Genomic DNA, 22,047 nt, shown 5'->3' on the forward strand with positions numbered 1-22,047 from the left:
TTTCTGGGTTTGCTGCCGATTCAAATATCACTGCAAGGGCATGTTGTGACGGGATAGAGATAGGTTGAGTGATTGGACGTAAAATCTGGTTGATGGTGTTCAATGTGGGGAAGTGCAAGGTTATACACTTAAGTAAGAGGAAACAAAAGTAGATTACTATGTAAATGGAGAGAGTGCAAATGAGTGAAGTTCAGAAATTCTAGTGTGTGGCGGTCCGCACACACGGAGCTTGAACCACCATTGGGTGCTGCAGGCAGACGCGTGGCCCACTCGGGGCAGACCTTCTGGGGACAGTCTGACATCACGTCCGCCCCGTGGGTCACAAGGACCTATGGGGGGGGGGGGGATATAAGCGCGCAAGTTTGAATCAGTAAAGCCATTCCAAGTTCAGCTCTTTCTGCCTCCGTGTGTTCCTTTTGTAGCGCTTTGCGCGCCACTACATTGGTGACCCCGACATTCCAGACAGCATCTGGAACCAGCGACTCTGCAAGCAGCCATGAATCCGAGCAATTCGCACAGCGCGGTCGCTCTGAAGCTTCCGACTTTCTGGATCACTCAGCCCCACGTTTGGTTCGAGCAGGCTGAGGCCCAGTTCAATATCAGAGACATTACGGCCGATGCTATGCGGTATTACTACGTGGTCAGCGCATTCGACCGGGAGATGGCAGGCTGGATATCGACTTCCTACGCCAGCCACCAACGGAGGACAGGTACACTAAGCTTAAGGCGTTCCTGATCCGTACTTTCGGACTCTCCCACTGAGAACGGGCTGCGTAGCTCCTACACATGGATGGCCTGGGCAACCGCATGCCTTCTGAGTTCATGAATGATATGCTGGCGCTCATAGACGACCATAAGCCGTGCCTTCTGTTCGAACAGTTGTTACTCGAGCAAATGCCAGAGGACATCCGCCGCCTCCTTGCGGGTGAGGATTTCAGTGACCCGCATGGGGTCGCGGCTAAAGCAGACGTCCTTTGGCAGAGCAAGCAATGTGGAGCAGCCTCCGTGGGCCTAGCCACAGTCGCACGTCCCAAAGCACTGGCCCCACAACTGAAGCCGCCGAGACCCACAGGGGGAAAAGATGAAAGTTCGGAACAATGGTGTTTCTATCACCAAAGATGGGGCTCAGGCGCGCGCTTTTCCAGAAGACGCCGGGGCCAGCTGTCGCGAATAGCTACGACGGTTGGCCACTGAGACAGCCTCCTGTACCTCTGGGACCGACACTCTGGACGGCGCTTCCCGGTAGACACCAGGGCCGAAGTCAGCGTACTCCCCCCCTCGAATATGGACACTCGTAATGCGGTCCCAGGCCCCGAACTCACCGATGCAAATGGTACCAGTATCCGGACGTATGGCCTGCGAACTATCGCACTGCATTTCTGGTCCAGGAGTTTCACTTGGACTTTCACGTTGGCAGCGGTGTCACAGCCACTACTAGGGGCAGATTTCCTACGAGCCAGCTGCCTCCTGGTCGACTTGAAAGGCCGGCATTTGGTCCACGCCAAGACGTTCCAGACTTTCCAGCTCGGAGAAACCAAGCTACCTGCCCTCCACCTGGATTCCATTACCCTCTCGGGTAATGAATTCGCCAGTCTGTTCTCCATAGTCACCCCACAGTTCTCCACGGCCGACCCCAAGAACGGCGTGCAGCACCACATCCCCGCGCAAGGCCCGCCGCTGCACGCCCGAGCTTGCAGTCTCCCACCTGACAAGCTCCACCTCGCCAGGGAGGAGTTTCGTAAGATGGAAGAGCTGGGGATCGTACGCCGCTCAGACAGCCCGTGGGCATCCCTGCTGCACATGGTGCCCAAGTCAGCAGGAGGATGGAGGCCCTGCGGAGACTACCAAAGGGTCAACGACGCCACAACCGCCGACAGGTACCTGGTACCCCACATCCAGGACTTCTTGGCGAACCTGCACGGAGTGACCATCTTCTCCAAAATCGACCTGGTCAGGGGATACCATCAGAACCCAGTGTATCCCGACAACGTGCCCAAGACAGCCCTCATCCCCCTGTTCGGCTTGTTCGAATTCCTGAGAATGCCTTTCAGTCTCAAGAATGCAGCCCAAACTTTCCAAAGGCTCATGGACTCGGTGGGACGTGGCCTGGGTTTCGTTTTCATTTACTTGGACGATATCCTGGTGGCCAGCAGTTCATACCAAGAGCATTTGGCACATGTGCGCCAGCTCTGCCAACACCTGAGCGACCACGGACTGGCTAATCAATCCGGTGAAGTGCCAGTTCAGGCTGACGGAGATCGACTTCTTGGGCCACAGAGTCAACCGACATGGCGCAGTTCCCCTACTGGACAAGGTCCAGGCCATCCGCCAGTTCCCCAAGCCCAGCACGGTCAAGGACCTACAGGAGTTCGTAGGGATGGTCAACCTTTATCATCGGTTTGTGCCAGCGGCGGCCCGCATCATGAGACCTTTATTCAGCCTGATGGCCGGCAAGGCCAAAGAAGTGGCATGGGTTGTGGAGTCCACGGAGGCGTTCGAATAGACCAAGGAGGGGTTAGTGAAGGCGGCCCTCCTAGTGCACCTGAGAGTCGACGTTTCCGACACGGCAGTTGGCGGAGTCCTGGAGCAGCTCATTGAGGACCACTGGCGACCACTCACTTTCTTCAGCCGGCACCTATGGCCACCAGAGGCGAAGTACAGCGCCTTCGACAGAGAGTTGCTAGCGCTTTACCTGGCTATCTGGCATTTCTGGTACTTCCGCGAGGTAAGGGAGTTCACCATGTATATGGACCACAAGCCCCTCACCTTCGCACTGGCCAAGGTATTGGACCCATGGTTGGCTGGGCAGCAGAGGCACCTGTCCTTTATTTCTGAATTCACCACGGACGTCCGCCACATCGCAGGGAAGAACAACGTCGTTGCCGGCACACTGTCTCGCCCCTGCCTCCACTCAGTAGGCATCTCGTCCACAGGAGTAGACTACGCAGCACTGGCAGAAGCGCAACGGCCGGACCCCAAGATTCCGGCTTACTGCACCGCCGTTTCAGGGCTCCAGTTGGAGGACTTCTCCATCAGCCCGGCAGTGGATCGACTCCTGTGTGATTTGTCTACCGGCAAACCCCGACCCATGGTTCCAGCGGCATGGAGATGCCAGGTGTTCGACAAGCTCCGTGACCTGGCCCACCCGTCCATCTGGGCATCCATCAAGTTGGTAGCTGACAGATTCGTCTGGCACGGTTTGCGCAAACAGGTCGGACACTGGGCCGGGACCTGCGTACACTGCCAGACTGCCAAAGTCCAGCGGCACATGAAGGCTCCCCTCCAGCAGTTCCAGCCGACGCAAAGGAGGTTCCAACACATCCACGTGGACATCGTCTGCCCCCTGCCAGTCTCCCGTAATGCCAGGTATATCTTTACCATGGTAGACAGGTTTACCAGATGGCCGGAAGCCATACTGCTCGCAGACATGTCCACTGAGTCCTGCGCCAGGACACTCATTGCAAACTGGATCGCCAGGTTCGGCTTCCCAACAGACATCAACTCTGACAGAGGGGCGCAGTTCACGTCTGGTTTGTGGACAGCACTGGCACAGCTCCCGGGCACCCAGCTGCATCACACCACAGTGTACCATACCCAGTCCAATGGTTTGGTAGAGGGATTCCACCGGCATCTCAAGTCGGCCCTGATGAGGTGCCTCAGGGGCCCCAACTGGACAGATGAGCTTCCCTGGGTCCTACTGGGCATCCGCACAGCCCCCAAGGAGGACCTGGGCGCCCCCATGACAGTCCTGGGCGAGTTTGTTCCAGAGGCCTGAGGTTCGGACGAAACTTCAGCAGCGGTGCTAATGAGGCTGCGGGACAAGGTAGGGACCCTAGCACCGGTCCCGACCTCCAGGCATGGTCCCGCGCCATCCTTCACCCCTAAAGACCTCCGAGACTGTGAGTATATTTTTATTCGCTGGGGCATGCACAGGTCACCTCTACAGCGGCCATACGACAGACCCTTCAGAGTGATCCGGCACAATGGAACCACATGTGTTGTGGAAGTGGGTGGCCGGGAAGAGACTTTTACAGTGGACGGCCTCAAACCGGCACACTTGGACATTGAGCAACCAGTGAGGGTACCCGCACCGTGCCAGCGAGGCCGGCCACCCAGGCAAGCCACACAGAGTGGGGGCTCCACTCCCCCGATAGATGTTTCTGGGGGGTGGGGGGGGTGGTTTGGCGGTCCGCACACATGGGGCTCGAACTGCCATCGGGTGCTGCAGGCAGACGCGCGGCCCGCTTGGGGCGGACCTTCCGGGGATGGTCTGACGTCATGTCCGCCCCGCTGTTTGCAGGGACCCATGGGAGGGGGGATTTAAGCGCGCGAGTTTGAATCAGTAAACCCATTCCGAGTTCAGCTCTTTCTGCCTCCGTGTGTTTCTTTCATAGCGCTTTGCACGTCACTATAAGTGCATGAATTGCAACATGTTCAATAAATAGTTACTGCTTAGAACTGATTCTGGGATATATAGATCACTTTCAAGGACTCTTTACAACTCATTATCAGTCTTATTTTTATTTGCATAGATTTTCTTCTTTTGGAAACAACCATTGGTTGTCAGTCTTTGTGTATGGTTTTTTGCAAAATTTTCTTGTATTTTTCTGTAAATGCCTGAAAGAAAATGAGTCTGAAGGTGTATATAGTAGCATGTACTTTGATAATGAATTTACTTTGAACTTTGAAAAGCCAACATGCTGTTTGCCTTATTATGAAATTTAAGAATAGGGAGGTTTTGTTACAAGTTTACAGGGTGTCTGTGAGTCCACACCTGAATACTGTGCGTAGTTTAGGTCCTCTTACCTAAAACACGATGCAGTTACTTTAGCAGTAGTCTAAAGGAGGTTAACTAGGCCATTTCCTGGGATGATTCTGTTTAAGGGTTTTGTGTTTATTCCTTGGAGTTTAAAAGATGGATTGAGTTGTGGATCTATGGAATGCTCTGCCTCAGAAGGCAGTGGAGGCCAATTCTCTGGATGCTTTCAGGAAAGAGTTACCTAGATAGAGCTCTTAAAGATAACGGAGTCAAGGGATATGGGGAGAAGGCAGGAACGGGGTACTGATTGTGGATGATCAGCTGTGGTCACATTGAATGGCGGTGCTGGCTCGAAGGGCAAATGGCCTACTCCTGCACCTATTGTCTATTGTCTATCAGATGAGGTGCCTTTATTTAAGTGTATAAGATCTTAATGAGTAGATGGTAATCTTTTCTTCAGTGAGAGAGTCATGAACAAGGGGACATAGCTGCAAAATAAGGGGTTTGTCAGTTAAAACTGAGTTACATAGAAATTTCTTCTCTTAGAAAGTGGTGAATCTCTTCCTCTGAGGGTCGTGAGGCCAGGTCGTTAGATATATTTAAGTTGAAAATAAGTAAGTACAGTATTTGAAAGATTGAGATATAGAAAATTGCGGGGAACTGGCACAGAATTGAAGTTGAGACTGGTGTATATCAGCCATGACCGTGTTGAAAAGTGAGCAGGCTCGAGGGGCCTGGTGGTGATTCCTGTTCCTGCTTGCTTGTGATGTTTATTCTTGCACAAAGTAAAACGTGGGCTGTAACCAGGCCCACCCAAGAAACTTCTCTGGGATTCAAAAACTTTGAAACAAAATCAATATAAAAAGTAAAATTAAAAACAAGACACCTTGCATGCAGAAAACCATTTAAATTATTACAAATATTGCTTTTAACACAAACTAGACAATAGGGTGACCCGCTGGGGCAACCTGTGAGAGAATCGAAATAGAGCTGCCCTGCCCTTTTGCTCCGCTTGGTGTTGCTGCTGAGGCTGGCCGTGCACATGCGTCGTTGTGTCGCTGCTGAGGCTGGCCGTGCACATGCGTCGTTGTGTCGCTGCTGAGGCTGGCCGTGCACATGCGTCGTTGTGTCGCTGCTGAGGCTGGCCGCGCACATGCGTCGTTGTGTCGCTGTTGAGGCTGGCCGCGCACATGCGTCGTTGTGTCGCTGTTGAGGCTGACCGCGCACATGTGTCGTTGTGTCGCTGTTGAGGCTGGCCGTGCACATGCGTCGTTGTGTCGCTGCTGAGGCTGGCCGTGCACATGCGTCGTTGTGTCGCTGTTGAGGCTGGCCGTGCACATGCGTCGTTGTGTCGCTGTTGAGGCTGGCCGTGCACATGCGTCGTTGTGTCGCTGCTGAGGCTGGCCGTGCACATGCGTCGTTGTGTCGCTGTTGAGGCTGGCCGTGCACATGCGTCGTTGTGTTGCTGCTGAGGCTGGCAGTGCACATGCGTCGTTGTGTTGCTGCTGAGGCTGGCAGTGCGCATGTGTCGTTGTGTTGCTGCTGAGGCTGGCAGTGCGCATGTGTCGTTGTGTTGCTGCTGAGGCTGGCCGTGCGCATGTGTCGTTGTGTCGCTGCTGAGACTGGCCGTGCACATGTGTCGTTGTGTCGCTGCTGAGGCTGGCCGTGCACATGTGTCGTTGTGTCGCTGCTGAGACTGGCGGTGCACATGCGTCGTTGTGTTGCTGTTGAGGCTGGCAGTGCGCATGTGTCGTCGTGTTGCTGCTGAGACTGGCCGTGCACATGCGTTGTTGTGTCGCTGCTGAGGCTGGCCGTGCACATGTGTCGTTGTGTCGCTGCTGCGGCTGCCCGTGAGCATGTGTCATGGTGTCGCTGCTGAGGCTGGCCGTGCACATGCGTCGTTGTGTCGCTGTTGAGGCTGGCCGTGCACATGCGTCGTTGTGTTGCTGCTGAGGCTGGCAGTGCACATGTGTCGTTGTGTTGCTGCTGAGGCTGGCAGTGCGCATGTGTCGTTGTGTTGCTGCTGAGGCTGGCCGTGCACATGTGTCGTTGTGTTGCTGCTGAGACTGGCCGTGCACATGTGTCGTTGTGTCGCTGCTGAGACTGGCCGTGCACATGTGTCGTTGTGTCGCTGCTGAGGCTGGCCGTGCACATGTGTCGTTGTGTCGCTGCTGAGACTGGCGGTGCACATGCGTCGTTGTGTTGCTGTTGAGGCTGGCAGTGCGCATGTGTCGTCGTGTTGCTGCTGAGACTGGCCGTGCACATGCGTCGTTGTGTCGTTGCTGAGGCTGGCCGTGCACATGTGTCGTTGTGTCGCTGCTGCGGCTGCCCGTGAGCATGTGTCATGGTGTCGCTGCTGAGGCTGGCCGTGCACATGCGTCGTTGTGTCGCTGCTGAGGCTGGCCGTGCACATGCGTCGTTGTGTCGCTGCTGAGGCTGGCCGTGCACATGCGTCGTTGTGTCGCTGCTGAGACTGGCCGTGCACATGCGTCGTTGTGTCGCTGCTGAGGCTGACCGTGCACATGCGTCGTTGTGTCGCTGCTGAGGCTGGCCGTACGCATGTGTCGTTGTGTCGCTGCTGAGGCTGGCCGTGCACATGCGTCGTTGTGTCGCTGCTGAGGCTGGCCGTACACATGTGTCGTCGTGTTGCGTCCCAATTTCCATGATGGTGGATTGGCTCTCAGGTGAAAGCAAGGTTGTTGATTTTGGCCAATGAGCAATTTTATACGAATATATAACCCCGAACTTTTCCTGCGCATTTTAAGTCAATTTAGCCAAAAACAAGTGCCACTGTAATGCACCGTTTGCGCTAATTGGAAGTCACAGACAAACAGATAGATAGATGATGAGAGTTTTAGTAGTATATAGATAATTAGAAAATGTCCTAACTTCCTTGCAGCTATAAAATCCCCATTCAAATTAACAGATTATTGAAACTGAATAATCATATTTGTTCCATTTGTAAGTGGCGAGAATTCCATGTGAAATAGGTGGAACACTCTGGTAACATCTGGGTCAATATGTACTGGCAACCCATTTTAAAGCAACTGTTTTGGAAATATATGTTACATAAATTGTAACCACGCAGAGGTGGAGATTTGCATCAGGAAGTTTACAGCTTGACTGACTGGTAAAGTTCTTTGTAGCCATGTTAGCAGATAATAGAAATTGTGAAATTGGGCCATCTGTTAAATGGGGCAGCCACTTATTTGGGACAATTCTTAAAGAACAAAACAAATTGAGAAAATAGCCAGGATTTCCTACATTTATTTGGAATTGCTTAATTGGGACAGGAAACTTCCTGAATAGTTTCGAACTAGTGCTAGACACGTGCACTTGTGTGACTACAGCATGCGTAGAGTGAAAAGTTTTCAAAAGGGTTTTGGCCCGAAACGTTAACTGTACTTTTTTCCATAGCTGCTGCTTGGCCTGCTGAGTTCCTCCAGTATTTTGTGTGTGTTGCTCGGATTTCCAGCACCTGCAGATTTTCTCTTGTTTGTGATTCAAACAGCATCAGTTGTGTGTACTTATGCTCAAAAAGCAGTAATTTTTGTAATTGAAAGATGGAGAGAAATAAGCAGTAAGACAATACAGTCGGCCCTCCTTATCCGCGGAATCCACATGCACGGATTCAACCAACCATGGATTGGGAAAACCCGGAAGTTTTCTCTCCAGCACTCGTTGTTTGAGCATGTACAGACTATTTTTTCTTGTCATTATTCCCTAAACAATACAGTAAAACAACTATTTACATAGCATTTACATTGTATTAGGTATTATAAGTAATCTAGAAATGACTTAAGTATAGGCAGTACCCGGGTTATGAATGAGTTCAGTTCCTGAGTCCATCTTTAAGTCGGATTTGAGGTCGGAACAGGTACATCCTGTATTATTTAGCGTCAGTTAGTCAAACGTTTTTCTTAGTATATAGTATGTATTTTACCTTTCTATGCATATAAAACACTTAAGAAACATACGTATTTCAATAATTAAACCACTGCGTTGCCTAGTAATAATTGTAGCTTTCATCAGGGCAGGGCCTTTCACATGCTTCATTAAAATTGTTCCGATCGTTGATTGACTGTAGCCTAACGCTTTTTCAATGACCGATGGTGTTTCACCTCTTTCCGATCGCTTTATTACTTCCACCTTATTTTCAATCGCGATTGTGATTATTTTCGTGAACAGAAACACCACGGATTCAGAGCAATGCCAGGTCCTAATGTGCACCTCACTGAACATGTTAAATAAAGTCCGGGGTTCCGCTGGGTCCTAAAGACCACCACACTGATTCAGTTTAAATAAGAGACTTCAGCATCCGCGTTTTTTGGTATCCGCGAGGGGGGGGGGGTCTTGGAACCAATCCCCCGCAGATAAGGAGGGCCGACTGTATAGAACTGTTTTGCTCACTGTGGTTTCAAGCATTCAGACTTCGAGATGCCAGAAATGGCCAGTAGTGAAACAAGTTAAGGACTACGAAGAATTTGAAGGTATCGATAATCATCTTGAATGTTATAATAAAAATGGAGATTTGGAGGATGCAGTCATTGATAGCCTTGTATGAAGGCAGACTATTATCTGCACTGTGTGCTTATTTTCTTCATTCACAGTCAATTAAAAGAACACAGCAGAGTACACTGGATGAATTCCTCTGTCGATAACTATTAGGAGTTAACACAATTTTATTATGCTGTAGTAGTATTGGTAATGTTATAATTTGTTCAGTATTTCAGTTAAATACATGGTTTGTTACTCAGTTAAATGGCTGTTTGTCTTTTTTATACCTTTTCAACTCTTTCTGTGAAACTTTGACTTATTAGGGCAGCTACTTAATTGGGCCAAAATGTACTGGTCCCAATGTGGCCCAATTAACTGGAATCTACTGTATATGATTTAATTATATCCAAGGAAGTTTTTCTGTTTGTGTGAAGTGACACATCAAAAATTACGTTCTGGTGCAGGTTGAATTGATATTCCTTGCTATCATTTTCAGGTACGCAGTACCTCCAGAGCATGGGAAAAGGCTGGAGCGACTCGCACAAGGTAATGCAATATAAAGCATCAAATTTTAAACTGGAATGCATTCTCTCAGTTATCTAAGTATGATTTTATAGCTAGATTTACCTCAATACAGAAATATAATTAGTATGTTAAAAATATATAGAATAAATCTTGTGGAGCAATACACAGATGCATTTGAAATTAAAGCTGAGATTGTACTCAAAATGTTGATCAGTGTATGCGGGCAGAGAAGCAGAGCTTAATGTCTCAGGTCAATGACATTTCATCAAAATTGAAATGTTAATTGTCTAACTCAACAAATGCCACCTGACTTGCTGAATATTTCCAGTATTTCTTGTTTTTATTACTAATTTTCAGCATCTACAATTCTTTGACGTTAGATAAATTTATAGTTTATAGCACCTTTCAAGACCTCATGTTCAGAATCAAAATCAGGTTTATTATCACTGCAGGGGACATGAAATTTGTTAACTTAGCAGCAGTTCAAGGCAATACATAAAATAATAAATAAAATAAAAATAGTAAGAATAAATAAACAAGTAAATCAATTACAATATGCATATATTGAATAGATTAAAAAGTGCAAAAAACAGAAATACTGTATATTAAAAATTTGAGGTAGTGTCTAAGGATTCAATGTCTTTTAGGGAATCAGATGGCAGAGGGGAGGAAGCTGTTCCTGAATCACTGAGTGTGTGCCTTCAGGCTTCTGTACCTCCCACCTGATGTAACAGTGAGAAAAGGGTATGCCCTGGGTGCTAGAGGTCCTTAATAATGGATGCTGCTTTTTTGAGACACTGCTCCCTGAAGATGTCCTCGGTACTTTGTAGGCTAGTACCCAAGATGGAGCTGATTAGATTTACAACCCTCTGCAGCTTCTTTCAGTCCTTGCAGTAGCCCTTCCATACCAGAAGGTGATGCAGCCTGTCAGAATGCTCTAAAACTATAGAAGTTTTAGAGTATATTTGTTGACGTGCCAAATCTCTTCAAACTCCTAATAAAGTATAGCTGCTGTCTTGCAACTGCATCAATATGTTGGGACCAGGTTAGATTGTCAGAGATCTTGACACCTAGAGACTTGAAACTGTTCACTCTCTCCACTTCTGATCCCTTTATGAGGATTGGTTACGTGTTCCTTCTTCTTACTCTTCCTGAAGTCCACAATCAGCTGTTTCTTCTTACTGACATTGAGTGCCAATTTGTTGCTGTGGTACCACTCCACAAGTTGGCATATCTCACTCCTGTATGCCCATTCGTCACCATCTGAGATTCTGCCAACAATGGTTAAATCGTCAGCAGATTTATAGATGGTATTTGAATTATGCCTCGCCATACAGTCATGGAAATAGAGAGAGTAGAGAAGTGGGCTAAGCGCACACTCCTAAAGTGCACCAGTGACGATCATCAGCGAAGAGGATGTGTTATCACCAATCCGCACAGATTATGGTCTTCTGGTTAGGAAGTCGAGAATCCAATTGCTGAGTGAGATACAGAGACCCAAGTTCTGCAACTTCTCGATCAGGATTGTGGAAATGATGGTATTAAATGCTGAGCTATAGATAGATAGATAGATAGATAGATAAGTTGAATTTCCCCATGGGGAAATTCAACTTTTTTCCAATGTCCCATACACTTGTTGTAGCAAAACTAATTACATACAATACTTAACTCAGTAAAAAATATGATATGCATCTAAATCACTATCTCAAAAAGCATTAATAATAGCTTTTAAAAAGTTCTTAAGTCCTGGCGGTAGAATTGTAAAGCCTAATGGCATTGGGGAGTATTGACCTCTTCATCCTGTCTGAGGAGCATTGCATCGATAGTAACCTGTCGCTGAAACTGCTTCTCTGTCTCTGGATGGTGCTATGTAGAGGATGTTCAGAGTTATCCATAATTGACCGTAGCCTACTCAGCGCCCTTCGCTCAGCTACCGATGTTAAACTCTCCAGTACTTTGCCCACGACAGAGCCCGCCTTCCTTACCAGCTTATTAAGACGTGAGGCGTCCCTCTTCTTAATGCTTCCTCCCCAACACGCCACCACAAAGAAGAGGGCGCTCTCCACAACTGACCTATAGAACATCTTCAGCATCTCACTACAGACATTGAATGACGCCAACCTTCTTAGGAAGTACAGTCGACTCTGTGCCTTCCTGCACAAGGCATCTGTGTTGGCAGTCCAGTCTAGCTTCTCGTCTAACTGTACTCCCAGATACTTGTAGGTCTTAACCTGCTCCACACATTCTCCATTAATGATCACTGGCTCCATATGAGGCCTAGATCTCCTAAAGTCCACCACCATCTCCTTGGTCTTGGTGATATTGAGACGCAGGTAGTTTGAGTTGCACCATATCACAAAGTCCTGTATCAGTTTCCTATACTCCTCCTCCTCCTGTCCATGAACAGCATCCTGACATAGGTTTTGTGTTGTCCAGGTGCTGTAAAGCTGTTTGGGGAGCCATTGAGATTGTGTCTTTGTTGACCTATTGTGGCGATAGGCAAATTGCAATGGGTCCCAGTCTTTGCTGAGACAGGAGTTCAGTCTAGTCATGATCAACCTCTCAAAGCATTTCATCACTGTTGATGTGAGTGCTACTGAGCAATAGTCATTAGGGCAGCCCACATTATTCTTCTTGGGCACTGGTATAATTGTTGCCTTTTTGAAGTAAGTGGGAACTTCTTTTCATAGCAGTGAGAGGTTGAAAATGTCCTCGAATATTCCCGTTATTCTTTACTGCTCATGAAATACTTATTAAAATTATATCTTTCGGGTAATACAGGAGATTCTGATCAATTTGTATACAGTGATACTTTACATGTACCAATGAATTAAAACTCAGGAGCAGCACAGTAATGCTGCCTCATGGTGCCAGAGATCTTGGATAAATTGGGTGTTGAATGTGTGGAGTTTGTGTGTTTTCCATATGATCAGGTTGTAAGGGATCCAGGGGAGCTAGCTGATAAGATTCATAATTAGATCAGCGGTAGGAAGCAGAGGGTGAGGGTTGAGGGTTGTTTCTCAGGCTGGAAGTCTGCATCTAGTGGTTTGCCACAGAGATTGGTGTTGGGACTTTTGTTGTTTACAATTTTTATAAATGATTTGGATGTGAATGTACAAGGTACAAGGTAAATTTGCAGGTTATATTGTAATAGATGGTAGGTTACAGATAATGTAAAAGGTTATGAAAAATTACAGGGGGGGTGGGTCTTGAACAGCTAGGTATGTGGGCTGAGGATTGGCAAATGGTTTTTAATCCAGATAAATGTATTCCATTTTGGGAGTTGAAACCAAGGTAGGACTTGCATTGTGAATGGTAAGGCCCTGGGAAGTATTATAGAACAGAGGGACCTCGGAGTGCATGTGTACAGTTCATTGAATGCAGTGTCATAGCTAGATAGGATGGTGAAGGTGTTTGGCATGCCGGCCTTTATCAGTCAGGGCACTGAGTACAGGAGCTAGAAAGTTATGTTGTAGTTGTACAAGAAGTTGATGAGGCCACATTTGTAGTATTATGTACTGTGTTGATGTTGCTGACCAAAAAAGAATGCCTTCTGTGTTCACTTTGATCGGCAAAACACAGAGGAACCATCACAAATTCCCACAGCCCTCAATGATCCTTTGGATCTTCAGGAGGGTGAAGCCACGAAAAGCATCCAGTTAGACGAGGTACCCGGCCAAGTACCAAGGACGTGTGCTAATCAACTGATGGGAGTGATCACCAATATCTTTAACCACTCACTTTGGCTGTCTGAGGTACCCACCTGCTGCAAGCAGATTTCATTATACCTGTGCCTAAGAAGAAAATGGTAACCTGCCTCAATGACTATTATCCAGTAGCATTTCCATTCACAGTGATGAAGTATTTCGAAAGGTTGATGATGAAACATATCAACTCTTGTCTGAAAAACAACTTGGATCTACTCCAATTTGCTTACTGGAGCAACAGGTCCACAATGGATACCATCTCATTGACTCTTCAGTCAACTGGAATATCTGGACCACAAAGATGCATACATCAGGATGCTCTTAATTGACTATGGCTCGGCATTCAATACCATCATCCCTTAAAACTAATTAATCAGCTTCAATCCCCCTGCCTCTCTCCCTCTCTCCCCTCCCTCTCTCTTCTCCCCATCCCCTTTTTATTTAAATCAAAATAATTTGTTAAACTAGGAATTAATACTGAAAGACAGTCTGACATAAGCAATTGTTTAGAGCAATCTTATTTATCATCTGAATGGATCAGTCAGTTATATGCTGCTGCATTTTAAGAGAAACATTGTTGATTCCATACTATTATGCTCCATTTCTACTCAGATAAACAAATAAGAATTAAAATAACAGTTGTCAGTCTGCTTTGTTAACAGTATATGTTTGATATGAACATTTTGAGGATTGACTAGGATGCTGGGCTTGACAAACTTGAAGCGAAATGAAATGTTGTTTAGCCAAAAATAACCTCATTCCACAGCTTATTTTCAAATCTGCAGCTAGTAAAATTCTTGGCCCACTTGCTGCCCAGGGATAGGCCCCAGAAGCTGTTCTAATGTGGTGCTGGATAGTGAATGATAGTATTTGGACATGTCAGAGTTTAATGTAATATGGAAAAAAGACAGCCCAGGAAGTAATTTTCAGTGAAAAATGTAAATGTAGATAAATAGCAATAAATATTGACCCAAGGAAATTTTCATCGAAGGATTCATTGGCTTTAAGTTAATATGATGTGTTGATGCACATCCTTATCTGCATGTGGAACTAGAGCAACAATTCCAATTGCTTTAGAGGGCCTGTAAAGCCAGATGCTGATGTATTTAATCATGTACATAATTATGGACATAAAAACTAAAGTTTGTTGACAGCATAGTTACTCTTAAAAATCTTATGAGCATCAATCTATTTATGCCTAATTATATTTCAGGCAATTGTCACTGATGTATATGGATACATGGCAGCTTAATGATATTGAAATTATTTTATAGCTCTGTATGTCATGATGACTTTGGATTTTTGATCCAAGCAATATCCCATGAATTTTAAAATACTCACTGCATTACAAGTTAATCTACAAGAATGCAAATCAAACGTTTTTATGCCATATAAGCCAGTGGGATGATACCCAGCTTTGTCAGGATTTGGAGGTTAACCAGCAAACCTTTTGCCATGAACAGCATAATTCTCTACCAACATTCAAGTCAAAACCAAAGATAAAGTCTCTACTGTTAAATCTTCTGAGTATTTCCCTCTTATATACTCCAAATGGCTGTACTTCTTAATTCACAATCCCACCTAAGCAACTGGAGACTTTGTTTTAATTGAGACACGTACCTCTCTGCTGTGGCAGAGATTCCCAAGTGAGGAGCGTTGTGGTCCATGGGCTGGCTGTGTCTTGTCCATCTGGGGGTGGTAAGAAAAGGAGAAAACCAAAAGCTACATATTGGTTTTTAATATGAATTGGGTATTTTTTCTTATCTTTTTACAGTTTATGTGAATTATGTAGTTGAAGTGTGTTGTCCATATCAGTGTAACTTCACGGAAAGTAGGATCTCATTATGCCACCTTGCCAATCAAAGCACAATATCGAACAATTAATTTCATGGCTACAGGCATTATTTTGGTTGTTGGAAGTTAAAAGAAGCGATTGAAACTCTACATTCATCCTGTTTCAACATTTGATCTTTACTTACCATAATGACTCTGTACCTCCAACTTTAATTTGTATTAAAATCAGTTGGCTAACATATTTTATCATAAAGATAAAGCTTCTTCTATGTGTAAATGCTGTAACTTTTTCTTACGTTTTGCTTTCCATTTCTTCATGGGCATAATGGTAATAGTGATTTGAGATTTCTCATTGTAGTCTTAAGTATGTGTTCCTGTATGGTTATACAACATTGGTATTCTAACATACCAATGTTGGTATTCTTAACTGTTTGGTGAGATTTGGGTAGAAGAAAGGTGGGGAAACAAAATCTAAGTCATCTATCATAATAATCAGTGAAGAGGGATACAGATCTAAAATCTGATATCAGTAAAAGAATGCACGTGTAGCCCTTCACTGTTGTAAGAATGAATCTTTGGACCTGATTCTGATCTTTCGGCAACCTTTCATAAAAGTTAGTGAAATATGAAGTGTCAAAGTTTTCAGTACAGTATTTCATAGTGTTAAATTGCAGTACTTTTGAGGCCGCAATCCAAAGCTTTTTGGTGGATCTGTTAGGGTAAATTTGATGCATTTTTTGGTGCAGCAGGGAAAGGAGTAGAACATGCCGAGAGAGGTAATAATGGAAATCAATTTGAATTGTATTACTCTATGAACTAAAGCTGTAAAATAACTTGAAATATTGGTTATTGAAATACCTGCAGTTGATTTTTTTCAGTGTGGTCTTTGAATATCCCAGCAGCATATTCCTTTCTATTGCAAAATATCACTTCTGTTTAATTTAATGCAATTGAAGTAAATACTTTGTAAAATATTTGTTACAGGCTTCTTTCCAAGTAGTTCACAAGGATGTGATGCTTTCCTACGTCACAAGATGACCCTTATATCTCCATCAATATTAAAGAAGTATGGGATTCCTTTTGACAAGGTATTGAAATAAAATGCAGTACATATGAAGGTAGTAGAAACGAAATATCTCTTTCTGAAGAGTTTTTCATTTATCTGGAATTGGACAACACTGAATTCTAATTTTCTATATTTAAATATGTGCTACCTATTTGTAGTAAGAAATATTTAAAGAGAGTCATATTTAAGTGACTTTTTAGTTTGTGTTCTGATTTGTGGGTTTTAACAAAGGCTGATTCAGACTAAAATTAAGTTTAAAAGCCTTTTGTTTGTATGTTATATTTCAAATTGTATGCTGTAAAATACATTTGTATGATGGTCACACAATGTAATCCTCACACTTTCAAGCAAAAATACCTATTGTTTGGATTTAATGAAAAGATTTTTTTTAGAGCTATTCTTTTCCAATAAGCTGTTGCATTTTCTTATTGACAGTTATTGAACAGGATTTGAGAACAGCAAGTTTTATAAAAATACTTACTTATTTGGATGTGATCATTATTTGTTCAAATTGAAATATGGAGGATTCAGATATTAACTATTTTAGCAGAATGCTCTTAACAGCATTTTTCCCAAGGTGAAAGAATAGTTGAAAGTTAAATATTCTGAGTTTCAACCTTAATTCCAAATACAACAGTATTCAGACTTCCTGCACAGATGAGACTGAATTTTGCAGCTGTAGCTGGAAAATTTCAAAATTAATGTGATTCTGCTATATAGAAAATGTTGTTTATGGTTCCTCTTAGTATCTTGTCTTTGTTTCTTTCTGTTTTAACTGCAAAATTGGCAAGCTAATTTGATTAAAAGATAATGGCAGAACTTTAAATTCCAAAGGCTATGTGACAAAGTCAAAATTTCACAGATGAGTAAGCATTGACTTTTTCCAAATTATTCAAGCACTGCTAATCTGAGTATCTTATGTCAGTGAGCTAACAAAATGGTTTATTGTACTCTTGATATGCTTGTGCCAGTTTATGTAAGTAATAGTTTTAACCTATTGCAAACATTTATTTGGTTTTAACTTTGTAATAAAGGTTTTAAATTTTGTGATTTAATAAATAAGTTGAATATATATTTGAATAGAGCAGGTGAAGAATATTAACTGAACTAACTATAATTTGACATGTCAGATTATTTAGATGCAATTGAATGAATATGTGGGATCTTGAAGGAAAGTTGTAATGCATTTTTGGTGTCTGAAATCAGCTGATTTTAGACCACAAGACCGTATGATATAGGAGGCTATATAGAATTAGGCTATTTGGCCTAACAAGTCTGCCCACCATTTGATCATGGCTGATTTATTATCTCCCTCAATCACATTCTCCTGCCTTGTCCCCATGATCTTTGACGTCCATTCCATCTAGGCCTTTCAATATTATTTAATTTGATTTTGTTTCTGAATTGCTCACTACTTTGTGATAGACACTACACCTCACAAAAAATACATTGGAGGTTATAAAACACATTTTCAAGAAATGGAACAGAGTTATATTTATAAACTACCTGTTATTCAGATGTGGAGGCAGTTAATCTGAAAAAGGACATCTTGCTGATTGGAGCCAAACTGCTCCACCCATTAATTTACTGTCAGATTAGAAATTCTGGTGATCTGTGCTTTCCTTTATTCAGGACGTCTCCCAATAATCCTTTCACTCAAAGCACTGTGATTAAATGTAAAATCTGACCCATGGTTTAACAATAGTACAGACTCAGCATTCTAGAAGAATAAGAATTAATCTCAAAGAAGGATGAAGGATTAAGGATCAACCTTATTCACCATATAGTTTCATGTATTAGAAATTTGCTATGGTGTGTTGTCATGACGTGCAACAAAAACATTCAACAATTATAAGAGACTATATAAAACAGGGGTGTCAAACTCATTTTAGGTCACGGGCCGGATTGAGTAAAATGCAGCTTCATGCGGGCCGGATCAGTTGGACGCGTGTGAACGCAGCTTTCGTTGCCTCTATTTTTTCAGCCTGCTCTCATGTGTCTCAGTCTGTGCTATAACTACAAAGTGTTTCACTTTACAAATTCCGTTTCTTATGAAGAAGACTGCCGAATAAACACTAAAAACCCTGAAAACCTGGTACCTGAATAAACTCAGCATTAGCCATATCATACGCCATAGGCGCTTCGATTACTGGGGCCAGCTTTAATAGTAATTAGATATTATCTCGCGGGCCAAAGATAATTCCACTGCGGGCCTTGAGTTTGACATATATGATATAAAAGATAAAGTTGGAGACTTAAGTATGGATATGGAATAAAATGTGCATAAGTACTTAAATATCAGTATTTACACACACTGGCCACTTTATTAGGTATGGGACTGGAATCCAGTGTGGTCTTTTGCTGCTGTAGCCCGTCCACTTCAAGCTTCGATGTGTTGTGATTTCAGAGATGTTCTTTTGCACACCACTGTGGTAATGGGTGGTTATTTGAACTACTGTGGCCTTTCTGTTGGCCTGAACCTGTCTAGCCATTCTCCTCTGACCTCTCATTAAAAAGGTGTTTTCACCCACAGATATGCCTCTCACTAGATTTTTTTTTGTTTTTCACACCATTCTCTGTAAACACTTCAGTCTGTTATGTATGAAAATCCCAGGAGATCATAAATTTCTGAGATACTCAAATCATCCTGTCTGGCACCAACAATCATTCCACGCTCAAAGTCACTTAGATCCCATTTTCTTCCCATTCTGATGTTTGTTCTGAACAACTGAACCTCCTGACCATGTCTGCATGTTTTTATGCATTGAGTTGCTACCACATGATTGGCTCATTAGATATCTCCATTAGCGAGCAAGTGTACCTAAAAAGTGGTCACTGAATGTATTTAGAATGTAAACAGCAAGTTAATAGATACAGGGGATAATTAGAATGGTTGATCTGAATAACTGTCTGAGGGAAGAAACTTTTAAGATGGTGTGGTTTTGTTTTAATAACTCTATGGTGGTTTCCAGAAGGAACCTTTTGGAAAAGGCAGTTTACAGGGTGGGTAGTGTCTGCAGTGATTTTTCCTGTCCACTTTATGTACTGGACACATAGGTAGACTGCAGTCAATATCCTTTTCTTATAATCTGGCAGTTCACCATAGTTTTTGGATGTTGTGATACTGGACCAAATTGGACAGTGATGACTGATGTGAGGTTACTCTCTATGATGGCCGAGTAGAATTGCTCCTATACAGTATGTTCTGGGGAAAATGGAATTTTAGCTACTGCCATAATAAGTACATCCTCTGCTGAGCCTTTTTGTTAATGAAGGCTTGAAAGTAGAGAAGGGAACAGACAACTCTTAGATTGGGGAAATAGGTGCAGTGAGACTGGTTGTCTGGGCCACAGATTCCCAAAGTTGGGGAATTGAAAGATTAAAAGGATTGGCTTTATTTGTCACCTGTACATTGCAACACCAAAACATACAGTGAACTGCATTGTTTATGTCAAATCAAATCAGTGAGGATGTGCTGTGGGCAGCCGGCAAGTGTGACTACATGCACCAGCATAGCATGTGCACAATTGTGTCCCAGAATAAGTGATCTCTAATTGAGAAAACTGTCAGGATTAAAGAGCTTGAGCTATAAGGAGGTTGGATAAACCAGGGTTGATTTCTCAGGATCAGTAGAGGCTGAGCAGAAACTTGATAGAAGTTTATAAGATTAGGAGTGGTGCCTTCTTTTCCCAGCGTCAAAATTTGTAATTCTGGTATTGCAGATGCTCTCTCTGCCCAATACTGCAAGAAATTGCAGAGTTGTGAACACAGCCTCATCCATCATGCCAACCAGCCTCCGCTTCATTCACTGCGTCTGCACTTCCCGCTGTATCAGTAAAACAGCCAACTTAATAGAGGGCTGCTCGCATCCCAGTCATTCTCTCTTCTGTCCTGCTCTTATCTGGCAGAAGATTCAAAGGATCCATACCAGTGGTCCCCAACCAAGCAAAGCATGTGCTACTGGGCTGCGAGGAAATGATATGATTTGGCGATATGAAACGAAATGAGTCAGCAGCACCTTTCCTCATTCCTTGTCATGCCCACTGTTGAACTTGAACGCACGCGAGGTCATTACGCACGTGAAGTCATTACCCACACGAGGTTATCAGTCGCCTCAACGGAGTGATACCCTAGCGCCAGGGATCACTGGTTGGCCTCGGGTAACCGGCCGCCTTGCACGACCGGTGAGAAGTGCCGTTGCTACTGGCCTGGAGAGTGGACAGATGGGTGCCCCCTCTAAACCTGTTTAGCACACCGAATGTTCGTGGGGAACCTGGTGCTAAAATATTCGCAGACGACCTAATTTGGGCTCAGGGTTTCGTAAGTAACAGAGCAGCTAACTTGCTGCAATCTACTGAAAGTCATCTCTCGAGCCAAACTTTTGTTGGCCGATTGATCCTACCTACCTACAAGGGGGGCAGGCATGCGCCCCATCGCACTCCTCGCTCTGTGGGTTGCTCTTTCCAGACTGTGACCATCGCGGCCCCGGTACGGGGACCTCCAGCCCTTACCTTATCCTCTCACTGGTGTGTTGCAATGATTTTATATGTTCATACGAGGAAAATATGTGCTGTGTGTTCAAGATTCAAATGTTACTTAAAATGTTATGCCATTTACTTATAAGTGAGTTATAATTGACTTATCACTATATTCTTGCGAGGAAAATATGCGCTGTGTGTTTAATATTAAATTCATTAGATAAACCCTTTTAGAAACGAAATTGAGTGTATTAGCCACTTATAAGTGACTTATAGTTGACTTATCACTTATAATATAGGTCCTATATTCCGGTTGTGATTACCCCCCCCAACCATCAGGCTCTTGAACCAGTGGGGATAAGTTCACTTAACTTTACTCACCCCATCACTGAACTGTTCCTACAACCTGTAGACTCACTTTCAAGGACTCATCATCACATGTTCTCGGTATTTATTGCTTATTTATTATTGTTTTTTTTTTGTATTTGCAGTTTGTTGTCTTTTGCCCATTCAGCCCACCGAATTCAAAAGTTCAAAGTAAATTTACTATCAAAGTACATAAATGTCACCATATACAACCCTGATATTCATTTTCTTGTGGATAGACTTAGTAAGTCCAAGAGCCATAATAGAATCAATGAGAGACGGTACCCAACAGGATGGATGAACAACTAATGTGCAAAAAAACAATGTTCTTTTTGTCTTGTTTGTGACGTGCAGTATGTAAGTTGATTGAATGATCTAGTGCTCTGCTGTGTCCGGAGAGCAGTGACAGGGACCTGAAAAGGACCGAGAACACAAGTTGACTCTTGGAAAAGACCAGAGATGGGGTGCAGGATCATGAACGACTCCATCTCAAAGTGGCAAGGAAGATTGAAGCATTGAGGTGAATGAGGAGGAGGTCAGTAGTGTTCAGACCTGGACTATGGAAGCCACTGAGGTGAATGAAGAGTGGGTAAGCAATCGCTTCCAACAGAGGCCAGTTGGACAATGATGGTCAGCAGTTGAAATGGCGGTGTTTGGACCTGGCTGGGGAGTCACCCTTCACGGAAGGATGGAGTTAGCTCTCATTGTTTGCTGATGAAAAAATGTTTTCATTATTCTGAGATTTAGGTGATTATCGGGTTGTACATTATATTGGTCTCCTTCAGTTTTTCTGTATTTTCTTTCTTGTGGGTGGGTGAACTGTTAATTTCTTGTGTGCGCGGGGGGGGGGGGGTT

The 22,047-nt window shown here is 44.2% G+C and overlaps 1 protein-coding gene across 6 annotated transcripts in view; it reads left to right on the plus strand.

Moving 5' to 3' along the window:
- Positions 1-22,047, plus strand: part of LOC140729074 (lysine-specific demethylase 4C-like) — a 373,937-nt gene that overhangs the window by 54,573 nt on the left and 297,317 nt on the right. For all 6 annotated transcript variants that reach the window (XM_073048378.1, XM_073048374.1, XM_073048377.1 and 3 more), the window contains 2 exons: positions 9,753-9,802; positions 16,267-16,370. In XM_073048378.1, coding sequence (XP_072904479.1) covers positions 9,753-9,802; positions 16,267-16,370 — 154 coding nt within the window. The remainder of the gene's footprint in view (positions 1-9,752; positions 9,803-16,266; positions 16,371-22,047) is intronic.

The sequence above is a fragment of the Hemitrygon akajei genome, chromosome 6 (genome assembly GCF_048418815.1).
Source record: "Hemitrygon akajei chromosome 6, sHemAka1.3, whole genome shotgun sequence".
NCBI classification, from domain to species: Eukaryota; Metazoa; Chordata; class Chondrichthyes; order Myliobatiformes; family Dasyatidae; genus Hemitrygon; species Hemitrygon akajei.